We start from the raw sequence: 13,913 nt of genomic DNA, 5'->3' as shown, positions 1-13,913 counted from the left end.
ATGATAGAGAGAGAGACAGCAAGCTCTCTGGTATCTATCTGATAATAACACTAATCTTATTAGATCAAGACTCCACCATATGACCTCTTTCAACCTTAATTACCTCCTTAGAGGCTCTGTCTCTAAATACAGTCATGTTTCAGGTTAAGGCTTCAACAGAGAAATTTAAGTACCACACATTAGCTCAGTTAGTCCTTATAGCAACGTATAGCTTAAACAGGAAACTAAAGCTTAGGAAGCTAAGCCTCCAGCCCCCATCTCTTCCCTGTACTTCAGACTGCTCTATCCAGCCTCCATGTAGACATGTCCCAGAGCCCTCAAATCAATGATGTCTACCCTGATTTCACATTCTTTTCTCTTCACCATTTAACCTGTTTGTTCCTTGTGCCGCCCATTTCAGCTCAATACCATCTTCTACCCAGTTATGCAATCAAGGTACCAGTTAACTTTAAGTCTTTTTTCTGCCTTGTCACCCACATCAAAGCTATCCTAATGATTTTTATCAATCAAAGATTTCTTAAAAGCATTCTCTCTCCACGCCTTTTAGCATTTCTTGAGAATAGAACTTGTGTTTATTCCCCTTACTTCATTTTTCACAGTCTAGGCTATAATTGCCAAGTACTTAAGCATGATATACAAGATCTTCCAGGAACTGAGCTGTCCCTGGGCCTACCTCTCCTGACTTATCTCCCTCTGCATCAATCTTGTAGTTTACCAAGAAATTCAACAAAGTTTAACTTGCCACACTGCTGTATGGCCCTGCCTCCATAGCATACACTCTCTGCTCTGCCTAGAATACAGTTCTCCATTTTCTCACTCTCCGATCCATCCCTAACACTTCTCTTCCTCACTAGCACTTGCCTTCCAAGATTTAGCTCAAGCATCACCTTTCTTAAAATGCTTTTCCACACTCTTCCAGCCCAAAGAGCTTCCAATCTTCAGTGCCTCCATAGCATTCCAACCAACATGGATTGCTGGTTCATTATCACCAGCACAATGAATTTCACACTCCTGTAAAATTATATGTATTGGCCTCTCCCTAGTAATAAGCTCCTTAAGGCAAGGGCTGCTCACAGTAGGTGCTCAACTTGATTCCTCTGCATGTTAAATATTAGTGGTAGATAATTTTTGGATGTGCCTACAGACCTCTAAGTACCCTGGACATCCCCATATGATCTTTTCTCAGTCATCTGGGATGCTGCGCTATAGCCAGGATGTTTTAATGTTCAACCACAAAGCAATGTTGGTTGTTATCACCAAGGCACAGTCTGATATGACAGCATCCACTGCAGTAAGAGTTAAAGGAACAGAAGATCCAAACAAACTAAAATTAGCTATATCTTGTTACTCAACATAGTCTAAGTATTGGCAAGACAAATCTCTCAGGCAGGCACAGTGCTGACCCAGCATGGTGAAAAGGAACTCAACTAATACTCAGCAGACTCAAAGACGAAAACCTGCAGTATCTGTAACACAGGAAATTCTGAGTTCTGCTGATTCATCCTGACTTAAAGCTGCAATTACACTTGAGTAAGGAGTACCCAAGCTGACTCTGCAATTTTTTTTTTTTCTGCAGAGCTCTCAGAATTTGGCACACAAGAAATTTAATAGTTGTTCTTTAGAGTCTTTTGTAATTTCTCAGATATTGAACTGTGGTCACCTACATTACAGTGTCTGATAGCATTATGTGGTATCTTTCTGGCAAAAATGCAGTCTTAGTCAAAATACTGATGAGAGTTTAAGATACTGACTGGAGCTTCTCAAGCTGCAGAAAACCATGCAGGAATGCTCCTTCACCAAAGAAATATTCGCTGCTGGCTCAATTAGAGACTGAAGAGTCCTGCTTAAGGCAATAGCTCTTTTTCATGCTTTGTACAAAGACATCTGTGCAACCGGTTCCAACTTGGGAAATAGCATTTAAATATCAACATAAACACATGCTCAGAGGAAAATCGGGTAAATCTTCATCAGGATCAAAATTTCTAAGAAAGTGTATTAGAGCAAATTAGGAAGCAAAGAACCTTCTCAAAATAGGTACTATTTGCAAGTCATCATTTTCTTTACCCTTCATACGGAAGTCATATGAACTGCATACTGAAAGGTAAAGTGGAATTTCTAGACTGAAGTCCAATTACACTTGAGTCAGTAATTTATCATGCTTGCTATATATATACATATATATAGTAAGGATTATAGTTAGCACTTAATTAGCTAGCATCACTTCAAATATTTATTCCATTTAAAATCACATTTAAGTACTCCATTTGAGATTTTTAATACATTAAATGTCTCTTCTTTCAGCAAAAGAAAATAATTAACTTCAGGCTTTATATTTTTCTTTAGGCACTATATGACATATAATTAGCTTAAAAATATCAGTTGCTTCAACAACAGATATTATTTTGACAAAACTATTATCATGAAGTAGAGTTTTATTGCAATTATTTCTTGACAAGATCATAATTAAATACTTACTTGTTCAATGTGAGGTCAAGAATGAATTTGGAGCCAAAGGCTTCAATCTGGAAGCTTGCCTGGGCCAGATGGACAGCCTATGGATTCAAAAAGACAGAAAGAACCTTAGTTTACTTTCATATCTTTAAAGCTGATTATACGGATATCAAGAATGATATTTAATAGGAAGAATATTTTATGGACTGATTCATTTATTTATTTATCCCTATATAATAATTTATCTATTTAAAAAGAGAACAAGGATATCATCATGGTTTTACTTGGAAGGTCTAAATATCTGTTCAGCAAGAAACTAATAAAAGTCCTTTAAAAAGGAATCCATCTTGATAAAAATTAAGAGCAGATTCAACTGAACTTTCAAAGTGACTGTGATGAATTATGCAAAAGTCTGACTAATTAAAGCTTGATTTCAGCCTATTTTGTGCACAAAGCTAACCAATTCTTTCTGCACACCTAAGTGAAAACTCATGTCAGCGTTCTGGTCTTCATCATGAATTGGAACTTTCTCTAAATGATTTATCAGCAGAATGTTCCGGTAAAAAAACCTTCCAACTTCAGAAGCACGTCAAACCAGGCCCTCTGTGGATACTGAGAGTCTCTGTCCCTCTTTGAAAGTTATATATTTACAAATACTGTCCTCATTGTGATTTAACCCAAAATGTAAAGATAATCTCATCTCAACATGAGTCATATGTTCTAGGTATTAAAGGGGCTTCCCAGCTGCTGCTAGTGGTAAAGAACCCACCTGCCAATGCAGGAAACATAACAGATTCGGGTTTAATCCCTGGATCAGGAAGATCCCCTGGAGAAGGGCACGACAACCCACTCCAGTATCCTTGCCTGGAGAATCCGATGGACAGAGGAGCCTGGCCGGCTATGGTCCTAAAGATTAGAATAGCTCACAGAAGCATCTTGAATAATATAAATTAACAAATCAATGAAGTTTTGTTAAAGTATTATCCAAGAAAAATCTCTCCTTTGTCACCCTATCAGAAAAAAAAGAACAAAGATAAATGTAACCTACCCCCCCCTCACCCCCTGCTCACAAACACCCTTCCTCCAGACTTCATTCTTAAGGCACAGTGGGTGTCATCTATGAAGCGCTACATGCATAGCAACCAGACACTTTTCACTCCCACTCTCTCAACGCCACTGCTTGTTCCTCTTGTTCCACTCTTGTTCCTCCTCCACTTCCCATTATCAAAATCCTACCCTTCCTTCAAGGGCAGACCAATGACATTACTTTCCAGTAAGCCTTCTTCACACACACCTGTTGGGAATGAACTTGAGACTTTAGGAGCACTGTGCCCTCCCTCCAAGTGATGGACAATCACTTTCCATTCTGGACAGTTTGCTTCACAACTGATATCACAGGGGTCTTGCAAACATCTGTACATTGACCATCCTTCCCAAAATATATGAACTTTCATTAGCTAACCAAATATTTATAATCAGGACTAATTTGCCATGCCAAATCCATAAAATACTATAAGTAAACCATGGCTTCAACTTCTCGTCAAGCATAACTGCTGATCTGATAGTCACTCAATAATCAGCAAATAAAATTAAGAGGAAATTAACATATTAAATTTTAAATACAGAACAATGAGAAAGAAGGCGCCTCAGTCCCTAATACCATGGGATATCATGTCAGACCCCAAACAACCATGTAGAACAGGGTCATTATCCTTGATCTGAGCTTCCTGTATTCAGACAACTTCTTGAGAGAGAAATTTCTGTCTTATTAGGTGTGGTCTCTGTCATCTGCAGCAAAACCTCTATTCACCTAATATAACTATCACAAAGTCTTTCACCTAAATTCATTCTGTCTTGAAGCACTAATTTTTGCATGAAAATTTTTACTTGATGAATAATTTGTATAGGGGGAAATTTTTCATCTCTGGGTCCCAAAAGCTTAAGAAAAGAAAACAGCTTTTTTCCTGGGACTAAAATATGTCCCTTAGGCATACTTTCTCTTAAGAATATTAAATAGTAGAGAAGAGTTCATTAAAGGCACTCTGGCTTAAAAGAGCTGCTAAATGTACTTGTTTGAGCACCTTTATAAACAAGCACATACTGTGGTGAAGAGAGAATAGCTATACATAAGACAAAAACTACACATAGGGACTTCCCTGGTGGTACAGTGGATAAGAATCTGCCTGCCAACTCCAGGGACATGAGTTCAATCCCTGGTCCGAGGAGATTCCACATGCGGCGGAGCAGTTAAGCCTATGCACCACAACCACTGAAGCCCACGCTGTCTAGAGCCTCTGCTCCACAAGAGAAGCCGCTGCAATAAGAAGCCTGTGCACAAGGAAGAGTAGCCTTAGCTCAGTGCAACTAGAGAAAGCCTGCGCGCAGCAACAAAGACCAGCACGACCGAAAATAAGCAACTTCTTTAGTACTGAAGAGAAAAACTTCACGGAAATTATAGGACATCAAAACAAATGGAGTAAAACTTCCAAATGAGTAAGTATTCCAAGGAAAAGTGCTTATAATTCAAACTTAGATAAATCTCTGTATGTCTGTAACTAATCTAAAGAACCTGATGGTGACCCAGCAAAAGACTCATTTTACAGCAAATAAGCACTGAGAAAGTACAAACCCCAAGAAAACTCTGTTGCAAACTAATGTAGCCGGGTAATAACTGCTTGTGTGTGTGCGTGTGTGTTAGTTGCTCAGTTATGTCCTACTCTTTGCGACCCCATGGACTGTAGCCCACTAGGCTCCTCTATAACTGATTACTCCATTTCGAAGAAATTATTGAGAGTCAGACAATTTGATCGTTGTTAAGTAGGTTTATACTGAGTCAATGTGGCAAGTTTCAGTTTAACAGAATTTAATGGAAAACCTGGCAAATAATATTAATACTGGGATTCTCCTTTGTTTATTTTATTTAGTCCTTCCACACACAGGTGTTGAGTCCCACCCTATGTAGAAAGATGGCTGGGACACAGCCCAGGCTCAAGAAAGCAGCATCTACCAGAGAAGCAGGCAGGGCTGTCAACCTCCACGTGTCTAAGGGGCCACCAGGACCAAGGCTTCAGTGACAAGGTGCAGTCTGAATAAAGGTTTTAAAAGTGAGTAAGAATCCACCTGCCAGAGGACCTACTGTATATAGCACATGGAACTCTGCCCAATGTTATATGGCAGCCTGGATGGGAGGGGAGTCTGGGGGAGAATGGATACACGTATATGTATGGCTGCATCCCTTCGCTGTTTACCTGAAACTATCACAACATAGTTTGTAAATCAATACAAAATAGAAAGTTTTTTTAAAGTATGTATGTTTTCATACATTCTATGTAAGTAGCCGACTCATTGGAAAAGACCCTGATGCTTTGAAAGATTGAAGGCAGGAGGAGAAGGGGGTGACAGAGGACAAGATGGTTGAATGGCATCATTGACTCAACGGACATGAGTTTGAGCAAGCTCCAGGAAATACTGAAGGGCAGGGAAGCCTGACTGCTGCAGTCCCTGGGGTCGCAAAGAGTCAGAACACAACAGAGCAACTGAACAACGATAAAAATAAAATTAAACGCTATAGATAAAAAAAATAAAAAGAATTCACCTGCCAGGAGAAGAAAAGATATTCAGGGCCTGGGGGAAAAACAATTACAAAAATAGAGTAAAAAATTAACGTGGGAAACAAGCTTTAAAAAAGGTTTTAATGAAATGGCCTATAGGAAAATGGCTCTTGGTGGAAACGTCAAACAATGAATCTGAAAAGGTGGGCTGTGGAGCTTTGTGTGACATGCTCACTAACACGTCTGCTCACATATACATGTGTACATGTGGCCCAGACAGACAGCTTTCCTTCAAATGTCCCCACACTTACTCAGCACAGTGTCTGGCGTATGCCAGCATCATCATCAGAACCAACACTAGGATTCAAACATATTGACAGACTCCTCTTCACAACAACTGAAGCAATTAGTACGATGATATCAAAAACATTCCTGTTTCTCCATAGGAAAAAAATTTTATTTTGTTACCTTTATCAGAAAGACTGTTTTAACATCTGAATTCACTTTAATGCTGAGAGGGAGTAAATTTTCCCATAAAATGACTTCAGATTTCCTTAAACATTCATCTTCGTTGCATAGATAGCAAATGGAATTAGTATATTCATCTAAAATATCTGTACCCAACCAATACAATATTGTAAGTAATTAGCCTCCAATTAAAATAAATAACTTTATATTAAAAATAAATAAATTAAATAAAATATCTGTACCCACTGAAGCAATTTCAATAGCATACAATGGTGCATGCTATTTTCTCATATTCTCTTTCCTTTGCTATACATTCTGCCTTTGTACACAAAGAACAGATTCTTCTCTAGACCAAAATAAATACCTGACAAATGCTACTTTTCCCTGTCATTCTGTTATTTCTGCTCTGTCCTTGACATGATTAAAATGGGCTTTAACTTTTGGAGTCTCTATGCTATTCCACATCAATTGATCATTTTTTCTTTAACAAAATACCATGTATATAGTTTTGATAATAGTTCATTTTAAATATGTTTTCAAATCAGGTAAAATGAGTCATTATTGTTTTACAAATTACATTTTTGGATACTATTTATTTTTACTTCATATAAACCCGATTCTTCTAAAAGATAAAAAAAAATTGGAAGAATGGCCAGGACAGGTAGAAAATTTTTATAATACATGGCCATATTGTTTATAGCTTATTAAATATTTTAGAGTTAACTGACCAGCACCACTGAAAACACAAAGACAACCTCAAAGAGCATTGCTCTTCTTTTACAAACAAGGACCTGCACAGCGAGGTTTAGAAATATGTTCAATAATACAGAATCATAGGAATAGTCCAGAGAAGAGTACATGAGCCACCCATCAGGTCATAACGGGTTATTTTCTCCATCAGGACATCTGCTAAACAGATTCAAAGATTAACACTTGTTTTTACAAGCCCGTCACTATAATAGCACTGTGGAAGAATGCAGGGTTTTAGAGTCAAGGAGCGTCATTTCACGACAAGAATAAGCACAACCCTGGGCTCAGAACTACCACCCTGAAGGACTGAGAGCAGCTGTTGCCTAAGCGCTTTGGTTTTTTTTTTTTTTTTTTTTTTTTTTTTTGACTCAGAATCTGGCACAGGGAAATTACAGGAGCCCAATAAACAAAAACAACTAAACTCAATTATATACACAAACCTCCTTCACTAAAGAACAGTTTACACATCTTAACAATGTGCTGTTGCCTCCCTGTGTTTTTTTCCTTTTAGTAGATGGCACCTAATGGTATTGGGCTGGCCAAAAAGTTTGTTCAGGTTTGTCCATAACATCTTCTAGAAAAACCCAAACGAACTTTGTGGCCAATTTAATATCATATTAAATAACTTACAAGACCATTAGATTCCTCAGCTAAGACTGGCTTTGCATCTTATCCACTAGTGTTATGCTACTAAGCAATCATAAATATTCAGCTTTAGGTAAGGTACACTATATAAGCTGAAGAGACACAGTGGTTTTCTTGGGACTTACATTCTAGAATAATTAACATTAATATGGACATGAAAACAATGGGAAAAGATGACTATCTACTTATAGAAATGAAAAGCAAGTATTTTGAGGATATACATGTTTTCATGCAAAAATGCTTCACACATAACAAGTATTCCATTAGTATTCTGTCCTACTTATAAGGACTTGTGAATTCTACAGTGTGTGCATAACTGAAACAGAATATGGGAAACAAGCAGTTTACACTTTCTCAAATTCAGAAAACATTACAAGACTGAATTCTGTATTTCAGTAGAAAGTGAGAAACTTGAATTGCAGTATCCATGCTATCAATGTCAACATTCACTGAGCATGTATTTTGCTTTACTATGCTCTATAAGAGACATGGTTAGGGTAACAGAGGAAAATTTAGACGTTTCCCTGCCCTTGAGATATATTCAGTTTATTTAAGTAATGAAGAAAACGTATCCAGAGTGGCAGAGCAATAACACAAGAAAAAGCTTTACAAATAGGGAGCAAAAGACCTGGAAGGTGTCAAGCAAGCCTGGGCAGACACCACTGAGATGATTTCAGCTCTGCTTCCTAAAGAGGAGAGCTGTGGGCTCCAGGAAAGAAGGTGCTTGAGAAAGAAAACTGCTATAATTAGAGTTTGAAGAAAGATTAATAAAACTGTCTCATTAGACACGGTCTCATTAGTAATCAACTGTTCAGCTGTTTCATATTTTCCATTATTCCTTCCAGCAGAAAAGACAATGTAGGTGGGCTTCCCAGGTGGCACTAGAGATAAAGAACTTGCCTGCCAACGCAGGAGACATAGAGAAACAGGTTCGATCCCTGGGTTGGGAAGATCCCCTGGAGAAGGACATGGCAACCCCCTTCAGTATTCTTGCCTGGAGAATCCCATAGACAGAGGAGCCTGGTGGGCTGCAGCCCATGGGGTCGCAGAGTTGGTCAAGACTGAAGTGGCTTAGCACACACACATGAGACTGTAGGTAAAAATTTTCTCATTTCCTTCATTCCTATGATAATATTTCTTATTCTATGTTCATTAAAATATCAAACATAGACAGTGTGTGTGTCTTTGTATGCACAGGTGCATAAACTATAACTTTTTCGGGAATTGATTTTCCTCCCTTTATCTTTTTGCTCATGGTTTCTTCCCCTACTCTCAATTATTTTTTTCCAAAGATCCTTCAAGAGTCCACCCTTTTTTCTTCACAGTGGGAAGAGTTCACAGAATTTCAAAGACTATCTTCTTTTGAGGTCCAGGACATTTTACAATATTTCGGAAAAGACAACCTTGGAAATACTCCAGCTAAGAAGGAAGAGAACCAGCAGCTCAGATACAAGGAGCCTCCTTTGTTGTAATGAGTTGAGCTGTTGAAGAAAGATGCTTCACTAGGGAGCCTTGCATCAATCTTGGTTGCACAATATGTTTTTCTCTTCACAGAAAAACAGGAGACACAGAATCCAGTGACCCAAATAGTTAAATTGCAATAAGAAACAAACTGCCAAGTTTAAATTGAAATCAGTTTGAGGGAAAGACATCACTTTCTTAAGAACAGATATATGTGTATGTATAACTGAATCACTTTGCTGTATACCTGAAGCTAACACAACACTGTAAATCAACTATATTCCAATATAAAAATTTTTAAAGAAGTTTTTAAAAAAGCAAAATGTAAAAGAAAATGTTAAACAATGTCACTATCAAGCGATTTCCTCATAAGCTGTACAAAATCACCACTTGAGAACGGAACCGATCTAATATTCTATTGAATAAAGTTGTATAGCAAAGATTTATAATCATAAATAAACAAGAAAATATATTACTTTTCTTTTAGCTCATTGAGGCTTTTCTGTACCTGACTAATCTGGGTTTATCACACAGCTAAAGAAACATAGAAGTACAACCTGTGGATTTTTTTTCTGTGTCATGCAAAAACTCAAACATGGGAACATATTTTAGGAGTTTTAAAGCGCAAAAGAAAACATCAACAGATCATTTTAAATTACAATCTTGTTCTAATCCCTTCTTCTAAGTTTGCTCACTGGTGATCACCAATGCAGTCAAGACTCATATATAATAAAAAGAATAATGCCCAATATTTCTCATGTTTTAATTATCTCAGTTATCTAGAATAATATGAAGCTAGTAAGGCAGATTTTTTTATTAGCCTCTTCTAAAAGAAAGACATTTTTAAAAAGCACAAAGGAGTCAAATGATGTTTTTTGTCCAAGGTTGCACATCAAAGAAAGAAATATCAGGTTCAGTGAGAAAAAGTGCCAAGTTCATGCCAGCAGTCCTTAAGCCTCCAAACCTCAATGTTTCCTGGTCATTAAAAAATAAACAATAATAGCTTACCAACAGGATGTATGCAATGATTAAATTATATAATAATGTAACAGAAAGTTCCTAGAAAAGGCTGGCCACATTGGAAGAGCTCAGTAATTTAGAAAGGAGGGGGGTAAAGTAAAAGGACAAAGAAAACCAGAAAAAGAAAGTATATTACTGTTTTACAAAGGTTATCAGTCAGCTCCATCTTAAAAGCTCCCTCCCATTATAGCCGGCCACCTCCTAGCAAATCCAATGTGCACTTAGATTCTGCAAAATTTGCAACTTTTATATCTGTATTGCTAATAACCATCAGGTATTATGCTTTGACCTTGTTCACATTGTTGTGTCTTTAAAATAATATGAATCATTTCCCTGAGAAGTGGAACAGCTGCAAATGTTACATGAAGGCAATTTTGCAAATTAAAGTAATTTATTCAATGTTCTTCCCAAGATTCATTTAAATAGGTAGCTTGTGGGAAAGAATATCACATTTCCTTCTGGCATGTTCCATTTCACAGGATTATTGGTTAACCCATTAACAAACTTGCACTGAACCCCTACCTTGTATGAAGTACTGTGGCAGCTGTAAAAGTATAGGAGAATGAGTATTTACACAGTACATGGAATTCTCCAGGCCAGAATACTGGGTTGGGTAGCCATTCCCTTCTCCGGGGGATCTTCCCAACCCAGGGATAGAACCCAGAATCTCCCACATTACAGTAGAGTCTTTACTATTTGAGCCACCAGGGAAGCCCAAAAGTATAGGAGAATGAGTATTTATATCAAAAAGTTTATAGTCTGTTTAGGGAAATGAAATGAGAAGCCAAAAAGAAATATAATACTTTAGTTAAATGATAATAGTAATATTATTTATAAAGACACCACAGATGACGTAACCATGATTGATTACTCAATTTAGTATGAACAAGTATACAGTATACATAGCAAGTGCACTTAAATATGAGGAATGAGAATGTTGAGGTCTAGAGAGAACTAAGAAAAGCTTGTTGGAGATCCTTCTCAGCATTTAAAGACAGAATTCAGATAGTTCTAGGACTGATTCAATAGGATAAAATTTCAAAGTGTTTCTAAGTGTTTCCTGACAAATAGAAACTTAAGAAACATGCTTTAAGGTAAAAGACAGGAAGCCTTCCATTCTGGAGGGTTAAACTACAGTTTGGATTGTAGAGTTAATTGTGAGAATTAAAACATGGTAATTTATTACAAAACAAGGAATACACGAGATCAGTAAGTCATGTGAACACATACAAGTCCAACAAATACTAAGATATTTTGTTAATTAATCTATCTTTCACCCTTAAACTAGGAAGTGGAAATCTTAGCCTGGACGGATATTACAGAAACAATCCAAAAACACCACAAAGCACAGACTTTGCACAGGTCAGAGCAGATCAGGCTGTCCCTGTGAAAGAAGCAGGACACCGTTTGACCTTGTTCTCTGTGGCAGCCTCTCCAAGGAAGACAGAACGTCTGTTCTGAAAGAAGTCTAGCCAACATCCAATTATCCAATCTGATAATACAGAAAAAAAGGACAACAGGTTGAATTCTAATTTCTGACCAAATCTGTTATAAGAGCGCTCTTCTAAATAAACCAGTTTTAAAAAGAATCCAGTTTCAGCTTCCTCCCTTTTTTTACCTACCCCTCAGTTTGAGGTGCTCTCAAAGTAGGATTCAGACAAAAGACAGACACTGAAGAAGAGAGAAAATAGGCATGGATAATCCATCAGATATTTCAGTGACTAAACCGTGAGTTATCTCTACTAAAAATGTACTTGCAAAATTCCTCATGATCAGCCAAAGAAGAGAAGCTACCTCTAACATTATAAGAGGGCTCGAGGGGGTCTTTTAAGCCCTAATGGGTCACATTAAGATTTTCCTTAGTGATCATTTAGCAACCCAAAAGAACTTTGTGAACAATACACTTTCACATACAAATCATCTGTGGACATTTATATGAACCGTCTTCTATACATTTACCCTTAGTGATTAATGTTGGCAGATATTAAATCGACAATGCCAATTCAAGAGAGAGATGAAATCATAGGCTTAGGGCTCTTGCATTTGAAAATGAGTAAATCATTACAAGTATCACTACAGCTGTATTATTTAGCTTTCATATATTTTCTGAAAGATGAGTGAAAATACAACTCTGACAATAGTTACCACGGAAGCATTTCTTTCTGTTGCCTTCCTGAATAGTAAAATTTAATTTGATGCATTAATCTAGTGGCTGAGGTGTGATTCATCTCGTTCTTTTTCCTCGTCAATTTCTACATCACCAGACTGCGAGTCTCCAAGGAGTGCTTCTCTCGCTGCTGACACTTCCATGATAAAACAAGAACAAATTCTGCCTTTCTAGAAAGAATTACTGAACACCCACTAAATAATTTAAATAAAAGAATAGAAGTAGGATATAAGGTTCAGAAAACAAAAAAGAAACAAACACCAAGCTCCATGCTTAATGTCTTTGACTCATATACATGACAGGTGTTGTTTTTTTTTTAATTTGCTTATTTAACATTAATACTTTTCTGAAAGAAAAAAAAAAAAAAACGCTTTGAGAGGCAGCTCTCCATGACAAGCCCTACTTTCCTGGGCTTCCCACTCTGGTCCTTGGAATGCTGCCTATGAAGTCCAGTGGACTCAAGTCAACTCAAATATCTATCTAGAGCAAAAGAAGGTTCTTTCACTTGGATCTTTAAGATGACTACATAAGGATTAATTAAGAATGAATGGGTCAATACAAAATGAGACAGTAATTTCACTGCTCATCTAAGCATTATTATATACAACAAACCATAAATTATACAGAGCAAATTCAAATATTAATGTCCATGTCTCCTTCATTTAAAAACTACTGAAAATGTACAATCTAGAGAGGCTAAGTAGACCTGTCCAGGCCAGATTTCTCTTGAGTTACCTTGACTCCATTGATCTTCATTGGTAGGCCTAACGCTATTCTTGTCCAGAACTGATTTGTAGTGGAATCTCTAGATCAGCTCTGTTATTTCTACTTGAAGAAATGTTTCAGGCTCTGCTTATGAGTTCATGGTATATACATAGCTATTTGACAACAGTATTCCTAAGAGGTCTCTGCTTCCCTTAACTACCCTCTGGAAGATGTGTGTCACCAGTTGTATGTTACTTGTATGTTACTCAGCTCTGTCTTGTAGAGTAGACAGGTCCTGGGTAGACAGGACCCAGCTCTGCCTACATTTATGGATTACAAAGAGTTCTGTGTTTTCCAATTCTCAGTTGTATCTGGCTCTGTCCTTTCTTCTGATCTTAGCTGTGACTGTGGAAGGGTTGCATTCTGCCCTTTCACATGAAAAGAGTAACTTACAAACTGGGGACCAAACCGAAAATGGATTTTCCCATTTCACAAATAGATGCCATTAGGCTTCAAAAGTCACGCTATTAAACTGTGTTCTGGGACAGAGGCTCACAACTGTCGTGTATAATAATATTACTCAAAACAAGTAACATGGGCACTACACATACCTTCAGTTCAGTTCAATTCAGTTCAGTCGCTCAGTCGTGTCCGACTCTTTGCGACCCCATGAATCACAGCACACCAGGCCTCCC

At 37.4% G+C, this 13,913-nt stretch overlaps 1 protein-coding gene across 6 annotated transcripts in view; it reads right to left on the bottom strand.

The window, feature by feature from the left end:
* The window catches only part of ADAM23 (ADAM metallopeptidase domain 23), a 188,966-nt gene that overhangs the window by 140,751 nt on the left and 34,302 nt on the right, over positions 1–13,913 (bottom strand). For all 6 annotated transcript variants that reach the window (XM_060411249.1, XM_060411248.1, XM_015093509.4 and 3 more), the window contains exon 3: positions 2,476–2,552. In XM_060411249.1, coding sequence (XP_060267232.1) covers positions 2,476–2,552 — 77 coding nt within the window. The remainder of the gene's footprint in view (positions 1–2,475; positions 2,553–13,913) is intronic.

Source organism: Ovis aries, chromosome 2, assembly GCF_016772045.2.
Source record: "Ovis aries strain OAR_USU_Benz2616 breed Rambouillet chromosome 2, ARS-UI_Ramb_v3.0, whole genome shotgun sequence".
Taxonomy (NCBI): domain Eukaryota; kingdom Metazoa; phylum Chordata; class Mammalia; order Artiodactyla; family Bovidae; genus Ovis; species Ovis aries.
This window is presented reverse-complemented; position numbering and strand designations above follow the sequence as displayed.